This window comes from Chelonoidis abingdonii, chromosome 2 (assembly GCF_003597395.2).
Source record: "Chelonoidis abingdonii isolate Lonesome George chromosome 2, CheloAbing_2.0, whole genome shotgun sequence".
In the NCBI taxonomy this organism is placed as follows: domain Eukaryota; kingdom Metazoa; phylum Chordata; order Testudines; family Testudinidae; genus Chelonoidis; species Chelonoidis abingdonii.
This window is the reverse complement of record NC_133770.1, coordinates 6297852-6313164: the sequence shown is the minus strand read 5'-3', so window position 1 is coordinate 6313164 and position 15313 is coordinate 6297852. Positions and strand designations below refer to the sequence as shown.

General features: G+C 52.2%; 1 protein-coding gene across 5 annotated transcripts in view; it reads left to right on the top strand.

The window, feature by feature from the left end:
* Positions 1–15313, top strand: part of NBEAL2 (neurobeachin like 2) — a 196494-nt gene that overhangs the window by 109026 nt on the left and 72155 nt on the right. For all 5 annotated transcript variants that reach the window (XM_075062154.1, XM_075062153.1, XM_032770619.2 and 2 more), the window contains exons 4-8: positions 1433–1514; positions 3104–3228; positions 3557–3639; positions 12815–12900; positions 14497–14803. In XM_075062154.1, the coding sequence (XP_074918255.1) occupies positions 1433–1514; positions 3104–3228; positions 3557–3639; positions 12815–12900; positions 14497–14803 (683 nt within the window). The remainder of the gene's footprint in view (positions 1–1432; positions 1515–3103; positions 3229–3556; positions 3640–12814; positions 12901–14496; positions 14804–15313) is intronic.

Genomic DNA, 15313 nt, shown 5'->3' with positions numbered 1-15313 from the left:
AAGAATGAAGGGGTAGGAGGTGAGGCAATGTGTCCAAATGCTTCAGATTTCCACAGAAAGCGGATGCGTTTTTGCAAAAAATGAAGTTTTTGTAGAAAATGGTTTCAGTGGAAAATTCTTGACCAGTGCAGATCTTGAGCAGCGACCCACTCCCCCATGTCTGTCCGGAGCTTTTCAAATGTCCTTTGCTCATCAAGGCTCTTTCTGATGCTCGAGTTGACTAAGGGGTTGGTAGGGGAGAGGAGAATCATTGATGGCTCATTGTAGACTGATGTAACTGGAACATGCTCTACTCCAGATCCAAGCTGACCTGGTCTGGCACGGGCTGGTAAGCTCTTCCTGGCACCTTCTACTGTCCCAGTCCTTGGAAGTTCACTTTTCTCTAGGCAACATTCACTTGGGACTGAGTTAATTTCCTAAAGGGAATTTGTGCGTTTGCTTCTTTGTGTCCTGATCAGAAAGTTCCCCTGGCTGAGAAGGGCTCCCGCCCTGTCTTACTCCCCTGTTGCTGGGAAGGTGGATGGACAGACATGGCCACCCTTTCCTTTCCTCCAGTTTACTGCCTCTCTGGGTGGAAATTGTCAAGGGACTTCCCTTTAGCTGAGGGGAGCTGTGTGGGACTCAACCAATGCCTCTCTGAGAGAGGGCAGTGGGCTTGGCTGTAGGCTTGGGACTGGTTCTGCCTTCAATTAGTTTCCCATCTGGGGCAAGCACAGCTCTGCCTCTGCAGCACTCCAGTGCCTCCCCATTGTGGATCTAGAATCGCAGAATATCAGGGTTGGAAGGGACCTCAAGAGGTCATCTAGTCCTACTCCCTGCTCAAAGCTGGACTAATCCCCAGACAGATTTTTAACCCTGTTCCCTAAGTGGCCCCCTCAAGGATTGAGCTCACAACCTTGGGTTTAGCAGGCCAATGCTGTAGAGGAGAACGCTCCTCTTGGGAATGAATGGAATGAGTGGCCCCATTTCCTACTATGCTCAAGCACTTATTCCAACAAGCTCTCTGAAATGCTAGTCAGACAGCAGGGTCAGCGTTACTATCGGCTGGTGTTTGGTCTCTCTGTCAGACTGTTCTCATCTGCTTGAGTGCCTGTAGGATGCAGCGAAAGACACATCCGGCTGAGTTAATTGACCTTGGGACAGTATTAGGGGCAGGGTGATGGCACTTATTTTATTTTTTTAAGACCCAGCTGATGTGGCTAAAAGTTGCCCTGAGGCAAGGGGAGCCGTGGATAAATCACTCACTAGTGTGGTGATAGACTAATTCACTTAAAAACCGGGCAAAGCTCAGCTGATTTCACCGCCTCTCCCCCGCCAATCTATTGCAAACCAAAAGGTACACAGTTTGCAGCTTTCCCCTTTGCTGCTCCTTATCTAAACCAGTTGCAATTCTCATCCTCCCTCTTTTTTTCTCCCCCCCTCCCCTTTGCAGGAATTTAGAAAATGTCCAAGCCGACAGGACGCCAGTTTTTATCCACGAGGTGCTTAGCTTGCTGGTTGCATGTACAGCCAAGGTAAGCGCTGGCTTCTTAGCATGTGTGTTTTGTGCCAGGCACATGCCCCATTACACAGGGCCCCTAGATAACCCCACATGCAGCAGCGGAAGTTGCACGCTGTGAGCATGGAAATGCTTATGTCTGGGCTTGGCCTGTTGTTGAAATCAACCCGAAATCCATAGATGGGCTAGTGATATTAAGAAGCCAGCAAAACGCAAGGGTTTCCCCTGGCCTGTGTTATACAGATCAGACTAGATCAGTGGTTCCTTCTCCTTCAAATCTGTGAACTAGAATATACTGGCTCTTGGGCCATAGAGCTCTCTTCTAAGGCCTCATCCCTGATGAAGTGTGTCACTGACATGTCATACAGGGGCCAGGACACTGAAGCCCGCAAAGAACAGTCATGAAGTGACATGTTCCTATGTTGCACACATGTTCTGCACTCAGTGAGTCTCCTGCCAGCGCAGCAGGCCCAGACAAGGTCCCATGTACCATGTAATGCCATAATGTGTGGCTCTGAGTGGGACCCCTATGCTGGGGTGAACTGTTAAATTATGGAGCTCACGTTTTCATGACTTCTTGGGGACCGCCATGACCTGAAAGAAATTCTGGTTCACTTCCTCTCTCCAACGTCCCTTAGAGGTGACCCACAAAGATGAAACAAATTGGACGTGTGCCTGCTTTATTTTATTGTATGATGAACAAAGGCAGCTTGAAAATGATGCTGCCTGTTTAATGCTAGACACCCACATCCTGTCTAGCATGCAAGACTAAGTGGAGAGCTGAACAGTGGCCTCATAAATGTAGAGAGGGAAAGCTGAGCTATTATGAGGGGCAGGGATTTTTTAATTAGGCTGCATAGAACTTTTTTGGTGGCATTCATTTAATGCCAATGGCTAATTAACACTTTGAAAAAGGAAGTCTTTGTTAAAGACTTCACACCTTCAGCCCTTGTTAAAATCCACAGTAAGCATCCCCAAGGCCTCCTAGAGGTCATCCAAAAACACCAGGAATGATCAGACTTGACATTTGGGAGGATTTCAAAGGTAAATAACCAGGAAAAATTAAAACAAACAAAAAAAATCAAACAAGCTTTCTCAGGCTGCATTTTTCTATCAAAGGAAGCCAAAAATGGTCAGCTGGGTTGTTAAAAACATCCTTTGCGGTCATGGGCCACATTGCAACTGCTGCTTAGTATAACACACCCAGTCATTTGGCTGTCTTCCTCCTCTGCCTTTTTTGTTCATCTCCCCCTGTTGTGTCCCATAACCTGTTAAGACTGTGAGATTTTCAAGGTGGGGACTGTCTCTTTAGAGTGTGTGTACAGCACTTGGCGCAGAAAGCCCCTCCGGTCCCAGCCCAGGTCACCTTCAACAGCAGCTGCGACAGACTCAAACACACGCTCTTCCACTTCCTCTGAAGGAGCTTATGATCAAATGAGTGAAATTAGCCTGAATAATAATACAGCATTGCAATAGCACTTCACATCTTCAAGGCACTTTTCACCAGCACGACTGAATGTTAATGAAGATTATTTAGTGGGGGGTGGGCGGAGGTGCTTTTTTTTTTAATGCTGTGGATTAACCAGGTTTCTTCTGTCCTTGCAGCTAAAGAACACCCCGGAGCAGTGTGCCCCCGGCAGGTCTCAGCTAGAGACCGTAACCGTCTATGCATTGCACCTCTACGAATGCCTCTTCGACCCCTACCAGACGTGGAGGCGGCAGCTCAGCGGGTGAGTGGGTGTGGAGCAGTGTCCTGTGTGGATGATCTCGCTGTGCTGTGGTCTAGGTAGATTGTCACAGCTCGGCTGGCCTGCGGGGTCAGATTCGATGACAAGCCATAATCCATTGCATAAAACACGTTGGTGTGGGGTGTCCGAGAGTGGGGTCTCGAGGCATGTCACTCCCCATTTCAAACGTGCAGCATCTAATGACTCAGCGCTGCACCGCTCGGATGCCTTGGCCGAGTAATTTCAACGCCCCCGTCTCCGGCTTGCTCCCTGTTAGCTGCTCCCTGCCCAGAATCCTGTCTCATTTCCCCTGCGTTTCCTGTGTTTCTAGGGAAATTGTCAGCATGAAAGAGAAGAGCAAATACAAGTTTGCACCAGCAGCTTTGCCTCTAGAGTTCAGCACTTTCTTCCAAGGTAAATGCCAAACAACCAACTCCCTCTCCTCCAGCCCTGATTGGATGTTGGTCTGTCTCCAGTGCTCTTATCTCTCTGTTCAGGAGCCCTTCTCCTTCCCTCCCCATGCTGGAGTGAAATGTCACCCTAACCTTTCCAGGCCTTTGCAGGCAGTTACCGTCTTTAACGACCCTTGATTTCCTCCTGCCTGGCACCGGGGGCTCTCTGTGGTGTTGAAAAGTGCAGTGTGTGCACCCAAAAAGCACGCTTGCGCTTCCCAGATTTCCTCCCTACAGGCAGGACCCCAGTGCTGACAGATGGCGGCTGTGAGCTGGCAGTACATGTTGAGAAAGTGTATTTGCATATTACCCAGAACCCCATTCTGCCTCTCATGTCCCTGTATCCCAAAGGAGTGGGGACTGAGTGCGTTGTTTCAAATGGGGATGGGGAGCGAATGTAGTTTTGGCAAAAGGTACTGGTTTACCAGCCTTGGAGACTGGACCTGCCTGTTTCTCCACGTAGCGGGGGTAGCAGCCGGTGTGCTTACTGCTTAATTTGAAGGACTCGCTCCTTGGGCGTCCGAGAGGAGTTGACTCTCCAGACCCATTCAGTCCAGGCCTCCTCCACTGAGGCCGTCTGCAAACGGGCAGGGGGTTCGTAATATGGATGCTCCTCCACTGGGACTCTGAGTAAGTTCCACCCAGTAGCCTTGGCCTGGTCACGTGTGCCAATGTATAAAACTCTCCTGCAGGCCATTGAATGGCTGGGTTTTGTTCTCATTTTGCTTGGACACCAGGAAGGCTTCCTGGGGGCTTTCCTAGCTACCAAAGCTGCCTCCCATCCCTTCTGGGCTCATTCTCTGTGGGCTTGCAAGGGGAATTCCACGCAGTGGTTGGCGTTCCTTTTGCTCCTTGCTTTCCTCTGGCTCTTGGAATCGTCTTGCCAAATGTGCCGTGTGCCTCTGGCTGAGCCTGGGAACTACTTCTTCCCTCACTCCTGGGGCGATAAATAGCCTTGTGTTAGTTTCTAGGCAAGGTTCCTCCAACTAGCGAAGGAATTTCCTTCGTTGCCAGAGCCGAGTGCTCTGTCTTGGACTCTGAGCCTGACCATGCTGACTGACTAGGCTCATTGATTCGTTCCCTTTCAGCCTCCCGGTGGGAGCCTGCACTGATTGAATGGTCCGGAAGCTGGGCATGGGGGATGGCTCGGTGGCTAGCATCGGTACACGCCATGCAGTCTCCTACCGTTGTGTGTTTGCTGTCTGTGGCCAACCAGGCTCAACCTGGGGCCCTCGTCTTGGTGCCATCCAAGCACCAAGTTATGATGATGGAGACTCGGGGAAGCGTGACTGAGCACGCCCAGCTGGTCTCGTTGGGTTCTCCACTGAGAGCTAGGGCTACCAGAAATAACCAGTGCTAGCAGCTGCCCGATAACCCATTTCACAGGGAAACGGGTTTGTCCTTGCCCCTCAGAGTGGCAGAGTCCTCCTGGCCCTGGCCACTCCTTCCCAGCAACTTCATCCCCGAGGAGCAAGTGGCTGCTTCTGAGGAGGAGGGCAGGGTGTCCATGCTGCTGATCCCTCCTGTTATCATGTCCCTCCGTGTGCTGATGGCATCTAAAGAGGAAGAGGCTTGATTGAAGGGGGCGGAGCTGTTTCAGAAAACTGGGCATGTGGCTGTCTTGCAAGGAGCTGCAGCCTATGAGCCTCTGGACTTGATCCCATTCACTTCACAAATGAACTTTTCCTTCCTTTGAATTGGAATGAAAAGCCCAGTGCAATCTGACTGGAAGGGGGAGAGAGAGCTGGTTGCTTGCCATGCTGTAGAAATATGCTTTGGACATTTTCTTTACTTTTTGAAAGCCATCCCCCACCCCAGCTTGGTGATTTTTTACATTACAAACTCAGGTCTTGGCTAACCTGCTGTTCTTGGAGGACTCTGTGGCTGGCTGGAGGGGAAACCCGATTTAGGGAAAGAGATTATTTCTGTTCACTCTTAAACTTTATTCTATGCTTGCTTTACTCAAACAGAGAGAGAAACAGACCCCTTTATGAACCATTCCAGCATCTCCCCACCTTCCCCTTCCCCGCCCCCCACACCAAGAAAAGTTCTGCTTGTTTGTGTTTTAGAGATGTCAAATCTCATTTGCCCTATTCTTGGCGGAAGTTTTGTTGAAGGACCAGGGAGCTGGAGTAGAGCTTTCTTAGGGTATGGCTACACTTGAAACTTCAAAGCGCTGCCACGGCAGCGCTTTGAAATGAGAGTGTGGTCGCAGCGCCAGCACTGGGAGAGAGCTCTCCCAGCGCTGCACGTACTCCACGTCCTCTACAGGTGTAGCTTGCAGTGTTGGGAGCCGTGCTCCCAGCGCTGCGGCACTGTTTACACTGAGGCTTTACAGCGCTGTATCTTGCAGCGCTCAGGAGGGTGTTTTTTTCACACCCCTGAGTGCTAAAGTTGGAGCGCTGTAAAGCACCAGTGTAGCCATGGCCTTAGCCTTTCATTGAAGAAGGTTTTGTTTTTATCGAGAGCTTTTCTCCCAACTGTTTCTCTGGCATTGCAGTTAAAGAGGCATTACACACGATAAAGAGTTTTAGACAATCTGACTTAAAGCTTTGTAGGTTTTGCTTCCCAGATGACACAACCTCTTTCATTGTCCTATACTTGGAAATCTTCCAAGAATGAGACCTGAATTTCTAATATAAAACATCATTTTTGAAAATACCCCTCCAGGCTTTTCCACAACACTATAAAGGAAGAAAGTCTGCAAACACAATTCTCTCCCCATTTACAAGTTACTTTTTTAACTAGGGTGGGAGGGTTGGGTTTCATAAAATTCCCCCTTCCCCCACCTCCATTTCAACACAGCCCCTCATTTTCTAAGATTAACTTGAATTCACCAATAACTTCCTGACTAACTGGAGGCCTGTAGTATCAGAGGAAATAGAGCGGGGGTGGGGTTACAGAAAAACCCTGGATTCAGGCACCCCAAAACTGCAGGAATATGTGAAATCCAAAATCTATATCCAGGCTCCGATCTGAACAAGTCCTGTGCTTTGTTGATGAACTGAGCTGAAGCCCTATGTTTTATTATGACGAATAAGCTACACAGGGTAACTCCTTGCATTGGGAGACTTTAGATTGGCTCTTGTATTAAACACTTTGGACTCTATGAACGTGTGGGTTACTTACACACATGTTGGAGGCAGGGCCAGCTCCAGGCCCCAGCGCGCCAAGCGCGTGCTTGGGGCGGCACGCCGTGGGGGGTGCTCTGCCGGTTGCCCGGAGGGCAGCAGGCGGATCCGGTGGACCTCCCGCAGGCGTGCCTGCGGAGGGCCTGCTAGTCCCGCGGCTCCGATGGAGCATCCGCAGGGACGCCTGCGGGAGGTCCACCAGAGCCGCAGGACCGGCGAGGGGCTGAGCGCCCCCTGCGGTGTGCCGCTGTGCTTGGGGCAGCGAAATGGCTAGAGCCGGCCCTGGTTTGGGGTGACCAGTAGAACTGTGCACGGTGAGTATCTGACTAGATAACAAATGGTACTTGGATGACTAGTGCAGGGGTAACCTCTCAGGGCTCAGAGTTTGGCCTGGCTCAGGATTACCAATATCTGTACAGTGCCATAAACATACAGAGCCCAAGTAAAGATAGGGGCCCTGGCCTGGGGTGCTTAGTCTGAATTAGACCACACGTATATGAGAGGACTGAGCAGCGGGGGCAAAAATCTACGCCAGGGTGTTAGCACTGCTTTTAGAAGAGGCTGCTGTTCCCATGGGGGCAGGAGCCCATTGAAGTGGATTGATTGCACGTTACTCGTTGGCTACTCAGGTTTTTAATATTCTCTGTTGCTAGCTGGGGATTTGCCCTCAGTGGCGCTCTTTCCTTTGCATGCTAATGGGTTTGCTCTGCGCACCAGCAAGTGCTCCCTGTGCAGTGGGGAGGCCGTAGACTCTAGATTTTTCAGCTTAGGTCTGGGTGCGCGTAATGCTTTATTTACCATTTTCCATTGATCACACGGCACCGGAGTATTGGATATTTCTAGAGAGGGAACAGTAGACTTCCTTTTTCCTCCAGTATCTCAGCCTCTGTTTGGTGTACTCTGTAGAAGCCTGACATTGTATCCACCTGAAGGTTGATGTGTCTCTTAGACAGGAGGGTGCCTTACTGGATGGACCCTTCTTAAAGCTACACACTCACAGAGGCACTGAATTTTCTGCACCTGAGTCCGTGCTGCTGAGCTACAAGGCTGCAGGGTTGTGGCTGGAGTTAATAGCTGGAGAACTTGCATCAGACAGCTGCGGGGAAGCTAATCGGTAGCCCCTTTCTAGTCATGACAGGGCAGAAAAAGCCCCTAAAACTACGCAGGAAGTTTTTTCTTTGACCACATGGTGTAAATCCCCTTGCCCAGTTATTTTTAGGAGGAAAAATGCTCTTTGCATCTGGGCTGATTTCTCACATAGCACATTCTGTCCCGGTGCCTATTGGGAGCGAAGGCCATAATCACTGCGCACCAGCAAGGTTGGGGCCCTTCACGGCGCTGTTAAAATCCCACCCTGTCCCACAAAGAATCAGGGGGCACCAGGAAAACCTCCCCTGAGCCCCATGTCCAGCAGCCCTACTAGATAATGAGCTCTCAGGCACACGCTGTGCCTGGGGCTGAGCGTCTCCAGATGAGTCGTCTTGTGGAATTAATTGGCAGAATTTCCTTTGGGGAATACCCACTTCTGGGCGGTGAAGCCTCGTGAGGTTTTCAGTGGCTGATGTTTGTATCGATGCAGGTAGCTGGGCTTCTGACCATGTGCCCGCTGGTATCATCTCCAGTCTCTCTTTTTTTCTTCCCTTTTCTGTAGCACCCTCCCTTCTGCTGCCAACCCACACACCCGACTCACAACCTCTCGTCCTCGCTCTTCCCCTCCTCAGTGCCTATTCTGCTGCTTGCCTGGGGAGCTGGGTTCTCATCCCAGATTGCTGTGTGGCACTGCAGGAGTCTCCATGTGCCTCAGCTTTCTCAGCTGTAAAACAGGGTTCGTGCTAGTGAGCCTCCCTTTGTAAAGGGCTTTGAGATTTACGATGAAGAATGCTGAGATCTCAGGTACGCTCCTTGCTGCCCTTAAAGGGTAATGGTCAGCTCAGACTTGGCCCCAGACTTAGGTCTTGTAAAAACAGTGTTTAATCATAGAACCATAGAGACCGGACGGGTCATGTAGTCTAACCCCCTGCCAAGATGCAGGATTTGCTGTGTCTAAACCATCTGAGACATAGGCCTCTCCGGCCTCTAAATAAACCCCAGCGTGATGTGCTTGGGAATCCTCTGAAAAATGGAGCTAGAGAAGGACAAAGCTTGGCATTGCAAACCTACGGTCAGGGCTGCCTAGACTGAGGCAGTCTAGTCTGATCAGCTGCTAACCCAGGCCAGAGAACATCTCCCACAAGGATTCCTGCACCGTGCCCTGGCCCCAGACCCTGTAACAGCACTACGCTGTGCTGTGCTGTGCCTGGACAGCACTGCAATCTCCTGTAAGTGAAACAGCAATCCAAGCTGGATGCCCAGTTACCAGTTCCCTGAACCATGCGTGTGGCATGCAGAAATGCTAGTGTGCAGAAGATGTTTAATGCTGAAGGTAAAGAGGTGTTTCCATGAGGGTTGTTTTTAAAGAAACTTCCATTGAGAAGGGCTTCATTCAAGAAAACACCCTCTAAACCCCATCCATGTCTTTCCTGCCTGAATAAGTTTGCTTTGGAGGTAGCACATGACACCTGGAAAGTGAAACTGACCAGTCTCTCTGCCTGTGAAATGCAGAGAGTAAACAGTGTAAAGCCACTGTTCTTGCCTTCTTACCTACCCAGGATGGTGGTGCTTGTAACCCAGGTGAATGTGTGTTTCTCGCCAGACAGTGATCCTCATAGCTCAGTCAGTAGGCAAAGCCAGCTGGAAGTTGTCAAGGGAAGATGTGAAGAATGATTAAGTGTCTTAGAGAAAGAAGCTCCACATACAGCAAAAGGGTTGACTCACAGGAGGTGTCTTTCCTGCTCTCAAATCTCAGTGCATTGCGTCTGTGTTGGTTGGGTGGCTTTTAATCCACCTGTTACGTTGTTTCTCCTTTCTCCCTTGAGTTGACATTGCTTTCCCCAGTGGAGTGTGGAACGCGCTCTCTGCAAAGCCTAGTGCGATGTTCTGCACAAACACTGCTGTGCAAAGGTTGTGTAATATGTCCTCGGTCTTTTGTATTTTGTGTGTGTTGAGCATTCTGCGTAATGGGCCTCTGGTTCTGGGTGGGCACTATGGTAACTCAAACAGGAATGCTAAAGTGACCCAATATTAACTACATACGCTTACCATGCTCGGTATACCTCTTAACCCTGAGCCCCCCAGTGTGGTTAAGTGACTTGCCCAAGGGCACATAGGGAAGGCTGTGGCAGAACTGGGAATTGAATTTGCCTCTCGAGTCCTCCTCCAGTCCCTGATGCATGAGGTCTCTGATGCTACCACTAAGAGGAAAACTATTGACAAGGGAATAGGAACTGGCAAGTAGTGTACATGCAGGTTGTGACAAATCCAGCTCTTGGTCTGGCCGTTCTGTGCAGCGGCCCTGTTGTGGGGGAGAGCTCACAACTCACCTCCCCTAACAGCTCATCAGCTTTGTGTCCTGCAAGGAGAGGGTTGGGGACGCCTGGGTCAGACCCTGTGTGTCTGGTCAGAGACCGGTGGCTGAGAGCTCCACAGGTATGTGTGGGGGAAACGGGAGGGCTTGGCCTCTGTTCTGTGCGTCGCTCTGGGCCTGCTGGGGCTGGGAGAGGTCGGGCTGGGGACTGGCCATGCTCCAAGGATTAGAGACTGGGGTCACGTCCTCCTTTCCCCTCCCCTCCGTAGCAGTCGCTGGGCCCCTCGCTAGGAGGGAAATGCTGCGCTCATTTCCCGACCTGCGCTTGACACGTGAATGTCGTGCTAGCCCAAGGCACCGAGCTGGCAGCACTGGCTTCCCCCCACACTGCCTCAGCCTAACCTGGGGGGTTGGTGGGGAGAAAGTCTTCTGGCTTTGTCAGTCCCTGGCTTCTCCACTGGGTCTGTCAACAAGGGGGAGCTGATTGAGGTGGCAGCATAAGTGCTGGAGACCCCGTGGCCTGAGAGGTGACTGTTTTGGAGCAGCGGGACCCCCATAGGGGAGCCCAGGTTGGGAATGGAACCAAATGTGGGCAAAGCCAGACTAGAGGGAGGAGAATATTCCCCTCTGCCCCTGCCCTCCCCTGCAGCGAGGGTTCCCTGCACCGGCTTTGCCTGGCGGCGTGCTTGCAGGCGTTCCAGGGGGCTGAGTATTTTACTGGCGCTGGCTGAGCAGTCTGACCAGTCCACCCTTGGCGTGAGGGCTGAGGGGCCCAGTACCGTGTCGCTCGTCTGTTTATATCCTCTCGGATATTTCCATGTAGGAAACTGGGTTTTGGCTTCTTGGATGCTCCCTGCAGGTGAGATGCCGCCTCCCAGAGTATCTGCACTGCGAGCTCTCTCCCTGAATGCAGGCCCAGCCAGAGGAAGTGGGGCTGCCGCACCCAGCTGGAGCGCTTTTCATCTTCAAAGCGCTTCCCGAGCGCCCGTCACGTTCTGTTTGATCCGCACACTCTGAGCTGGGTTTGACACCGGGAGGGTTTCGCTGTTGGGCACCCGTTAGAATGAGAAAATTCCCCACCCCTCTATCCCCTGACATCCCTATCACAGCCGGACCGAGGGAGCGTTCCCACCCTACAGCGGGACAGCTCTGATCTGGGAAGGGCGTTAGCTAATGCAGCCCCTCTCCCTCCCTGGTTCCCTCCCGTACGCTCGCTGGGGTCAATTTTAAGTAAGAGCACGTTTGCCCTTCGGTAGCATCTTCCCGCCAAGGAGTAGGAGGCGAGCTTTCCAAATAGCGAATGAAGAGCTGGGGGTGGAGGGGCAGCTGAGTCAGCCTTCTCTTACAGATGGGGAAACTGAGGCCCAGAAACATTCTAGACCAAGGCCGTATACTGAGTCAGTGGCAAAACTGGAAGTGGGACTCAAATTCTTGGTCTCCCAAGGGGCACTAGCACCCCATCCTACCTGGCATGACTTACTCCACCTCTGGAGACACGGCGGTGATTTGAGTGTGCCCTGAGTTACTATTCATAATGTGTAGTGTGGTTAACGCCTAGAGGGGCGACACAAATGAAGGCTGCATGTGCCAGGTGCTGTACATACACCCATCGAGAGCCAGTTCCTCTCCCGTAGAGCTCACAGTCTAAATCAGGGGTCTGCAACCTTTCAGAAGTGCTGTGCCGAGTCTTCATTTATTCACTCTAATTTAAGGTTCCGCGTGCCAGTCATACATTTTAATGTTTTTAGAAGGTCTCTTTCTGTAAGTCTGTAATATAGAACTAAACTATGGTTGTGTGTAAAGTAAATAAGGTTTTAAAAATGTTTAAGAAGCGTCATTTAAAATTAAATTAAAATGCAGAGCCCCCAGGACTGGTGGCCAGGACCCAGGCAGTGTGAGTGCCACTGAAAATCATCTTGCATGCCACAGGTTGCCTACCCCTGGTCTAAATAGACAGCAGAGAAAGGAAGCTGTGTCATCTTGGCTTTACTGGTGGGAAAACTGAGGCACCAAGTGACAAAGATTCTGCTGCAAATCCCCAGGAAGTCTTTCCATTGATTTCAGCAGGCCACGTAGTGCCTGTGGCAGGTCTGAGTCCCAGCCCAGCACTGCCAGCCTTCCTCGCTCACGGTGAAGAAAATGTAAACAAGAGAGGCCCCTTCTTCCTCTGAGCCCCAGTGGTTGGCACCCCCCGCCCGTTACCCGCCATGCCGTAGCAGGCAGCCTGGGTAAGGGCTCTGGCCGTGCCACAAGTGGAGGGAAAAGTCCCTGTGTTCTCTCATAATGGCCATATATCATTAGATCATCTGCTCCATGTCCTAGAGCAGCCTCTGCTGACTGTACACTGGGAGATCTCTCCCATCCAGGGCGTCTCACCGGCAGTTGTGCCCCCAGAGCCCCGTGCTCACACCCCATAAAGAGAGTGCCCTTGATCACTGATTCCCAACCTGCTATTCCCCCTGCCTTTGCTCAGTGGTAACCCAGGTTCTCCATGTGCCCCAGAAGTGGGAGTTTGGGGTCGAGCTAAATCCACCCCCCTCCAGAGACTGGTGCTTAGTCTCTGACTGACTAGCTAAACTGCTCTCCCCTCTCGCCCTTTGCAGGGAGCTTCCAGGACGAGGGGCAGCTTCCCGAGGCGCTCCAGCTGCGACTCATCCACCTCTTGGGAGCCATTATCTCTGGAGCCAAGGTAACTCATTCCTTGCTGCTGCGGTCCCCTCCTTCCTGAAAGCCAAGCTCCGCTCCTGGGGTGGGAGAAGTGGGCAGGGGAGCCAGCGTGGCATGTCTGATAACCAAGGATGGGGGATTCCAGACCCCTTTCCGAAGATCTTTAAGGACAGGGGGGCCGAACACCTGTCAGGGATGGTGTAGCTTTTCGTGGTCCTGCCACGTGGGGGGGAGGGGGGGGCTGGACTAGGTGACTTCTCGAGGTCCCTTCCAGCCCCACATTTCTAGGACATAAAAGCAAACTGCTTGGATACCCTCTGCATTTGCCGCCTGTTGTATGCTCACTCCCCCTTGCTGCCCTGCAGCTAGTGGGATGTCTTTCGTGCGCAGGGGAGGTGTAATGCGCAGCTGGCTGCATTCGACTGGCCTGAAAGTCCCAGTGGAGCCAGCGCTGCCTTTAAATGTCCCTTGTATTGTTTTAGAGGGAAAATACTTGTATTGCAGCAGCACTTACGGGCCCCAGCAAGATCGGGGCCTTTTGTGCTAGGTGCTGCATGTCTAGAGAGTCCCTGCCCGGATGAGGTCACAGGTCAACCAGCAAGGTGGAGGGAGGGGGAAGATGTTGTTATCCTCATTTCACAGGAGCGGGGCTCAGGCCCCGGGAGTCTGACACACTGATACTTCGCCACCCGGAGGCAGCGTGGCTCAATAGCACTAGACTGGGAATCAGGAGATCTGGTTTGTTCCCAGCCCTGCCCCATACTTGCTGTGTGACCTTGGGCCCATCACGTTCTCTCCCCGTGCCTCAGTTTCCCTGCCCATAAAATGGGGATAATGATACTGATCCTCCTGTGTGATCCAGGGATGAAAAATGCAATATGTCATGTCAACACACTTGCCCCTCTCAGACATTCAGAATCCTGCCTCTGCTGAGAGTAGGGCTGAACACAAGCGTTCCCGGTGTCTGGCCTCGCTTCGTGCTGCGAGACCCCATGGATCTGGAGCGGGGAGCTGGAGTCTCTCATCCCATCTGCCACATCTTTATTACTGGTGGGGAGGGGATGCAGGAAGAGATAAGAGCACTGCTTGGATTTGGGCCTTTGGCAGCTCCTGGTGCTTTAGAAATACAAGACGGGGGAGGTAGGGATTGTGGGGCAGAGACTGTCTGAGACATATTCACAGTGGGTGAACTTCAGATATTGCAGGTACCTTCTTTCCTTCTTCCTATTGTCCTGCTCTTTGCTACTTTTCTTCCCCATCTGCTTTCCTCCCCGTAAGCTGTGGCCAGTCGAGAAAGACGTGATCCCACGGCTTTTTTAGCCTGATTGCGTTACTGCCCTCTACTAGGCAGCATTTGCAGGACAAACCCAAGCCTTGGGCATTAGATGCTCTTGCGGGAAACTAGATTGTGCTAGCAGAGGGGGAGTTTCTGACTCCTGCTTAAGCCCAGATTCCCAGCCCCTTGTGTGTGAACCGCACCGCACATGAGCGTGCTGAGCGCAGTGTACATGTGTTTCTGCACAGTGCCCAGCGCACTGGCGTTATTCCTGCCCTGGGTCTGAGAATCTGGGCTTGGTTTCCTGGGGCGCCAGCTAATGGGGCTGCTTTGTTTCAACAGCAAAACGCCCTGCAGGTGATCACGCCGGCCTCTGTTGAGGTCCTCATGCTGGTGCTCAGGCGGTGGTGCTCCCCGTGGAACGGAGACACCAAGGACCCCAAACTCCTGCAGCTCACCTTGAAGACCCTGGTGGGAATGATTCACATCCTGCACGCCAGCAACCCGGGCCAGCGCAAGGTGGAGATCAGGACCATCTTGGACAGCTACTTCAAGGTCCTCAACTCAGACCAACCCATGGCCTCTCTGGAAGGCCCGCCGGCCGCTCGCTGGGAGGAGGGCATGATTGCTCTCAGAGTGAACATGCTGGGTAGGTCGCTCTGGGAGGAGCTGGGCCTGGAGTTCATGAGGTACGAGGGGGGACAGGGCTCTGGGGTGATGAGCTTTTCCCTTACAAGCTGGGTATGGTTCCCTGATGGTGCACCATGCTGAATGGAGCTGCTGGGGTAGTGGAATGAGATGAGACCATCCCTGGGGTTAGTCCTGTGGTCCCTAGCAGGGCAATGCAGGCTGCTCTGCATCCCAGGGCAGTGTGGCTCGGCGCTACTGGGAGTGCTACTGAAGATGGAGCATGGCTATCCGCCCGGTTTTAACCGCCCTGGCTAGCCCGGACTAAGCAGGGCTCAACCATGTGTTGCCTCATCTTCACCTGCTGTTACGCTGGGCCCAGCACCAGCTTGTGTGCCCCTGGTGCTGACCGAGGTGACCCCTCCTGACATCATCAAGGCCTAGCCGTTCATCTGCCGTGAAATCGGCATCCTCTTTGAGTGGCTGCCTCTCTCCATTGGGCGCCTCTCTGGAAGGGGAGGACGATCTCCAT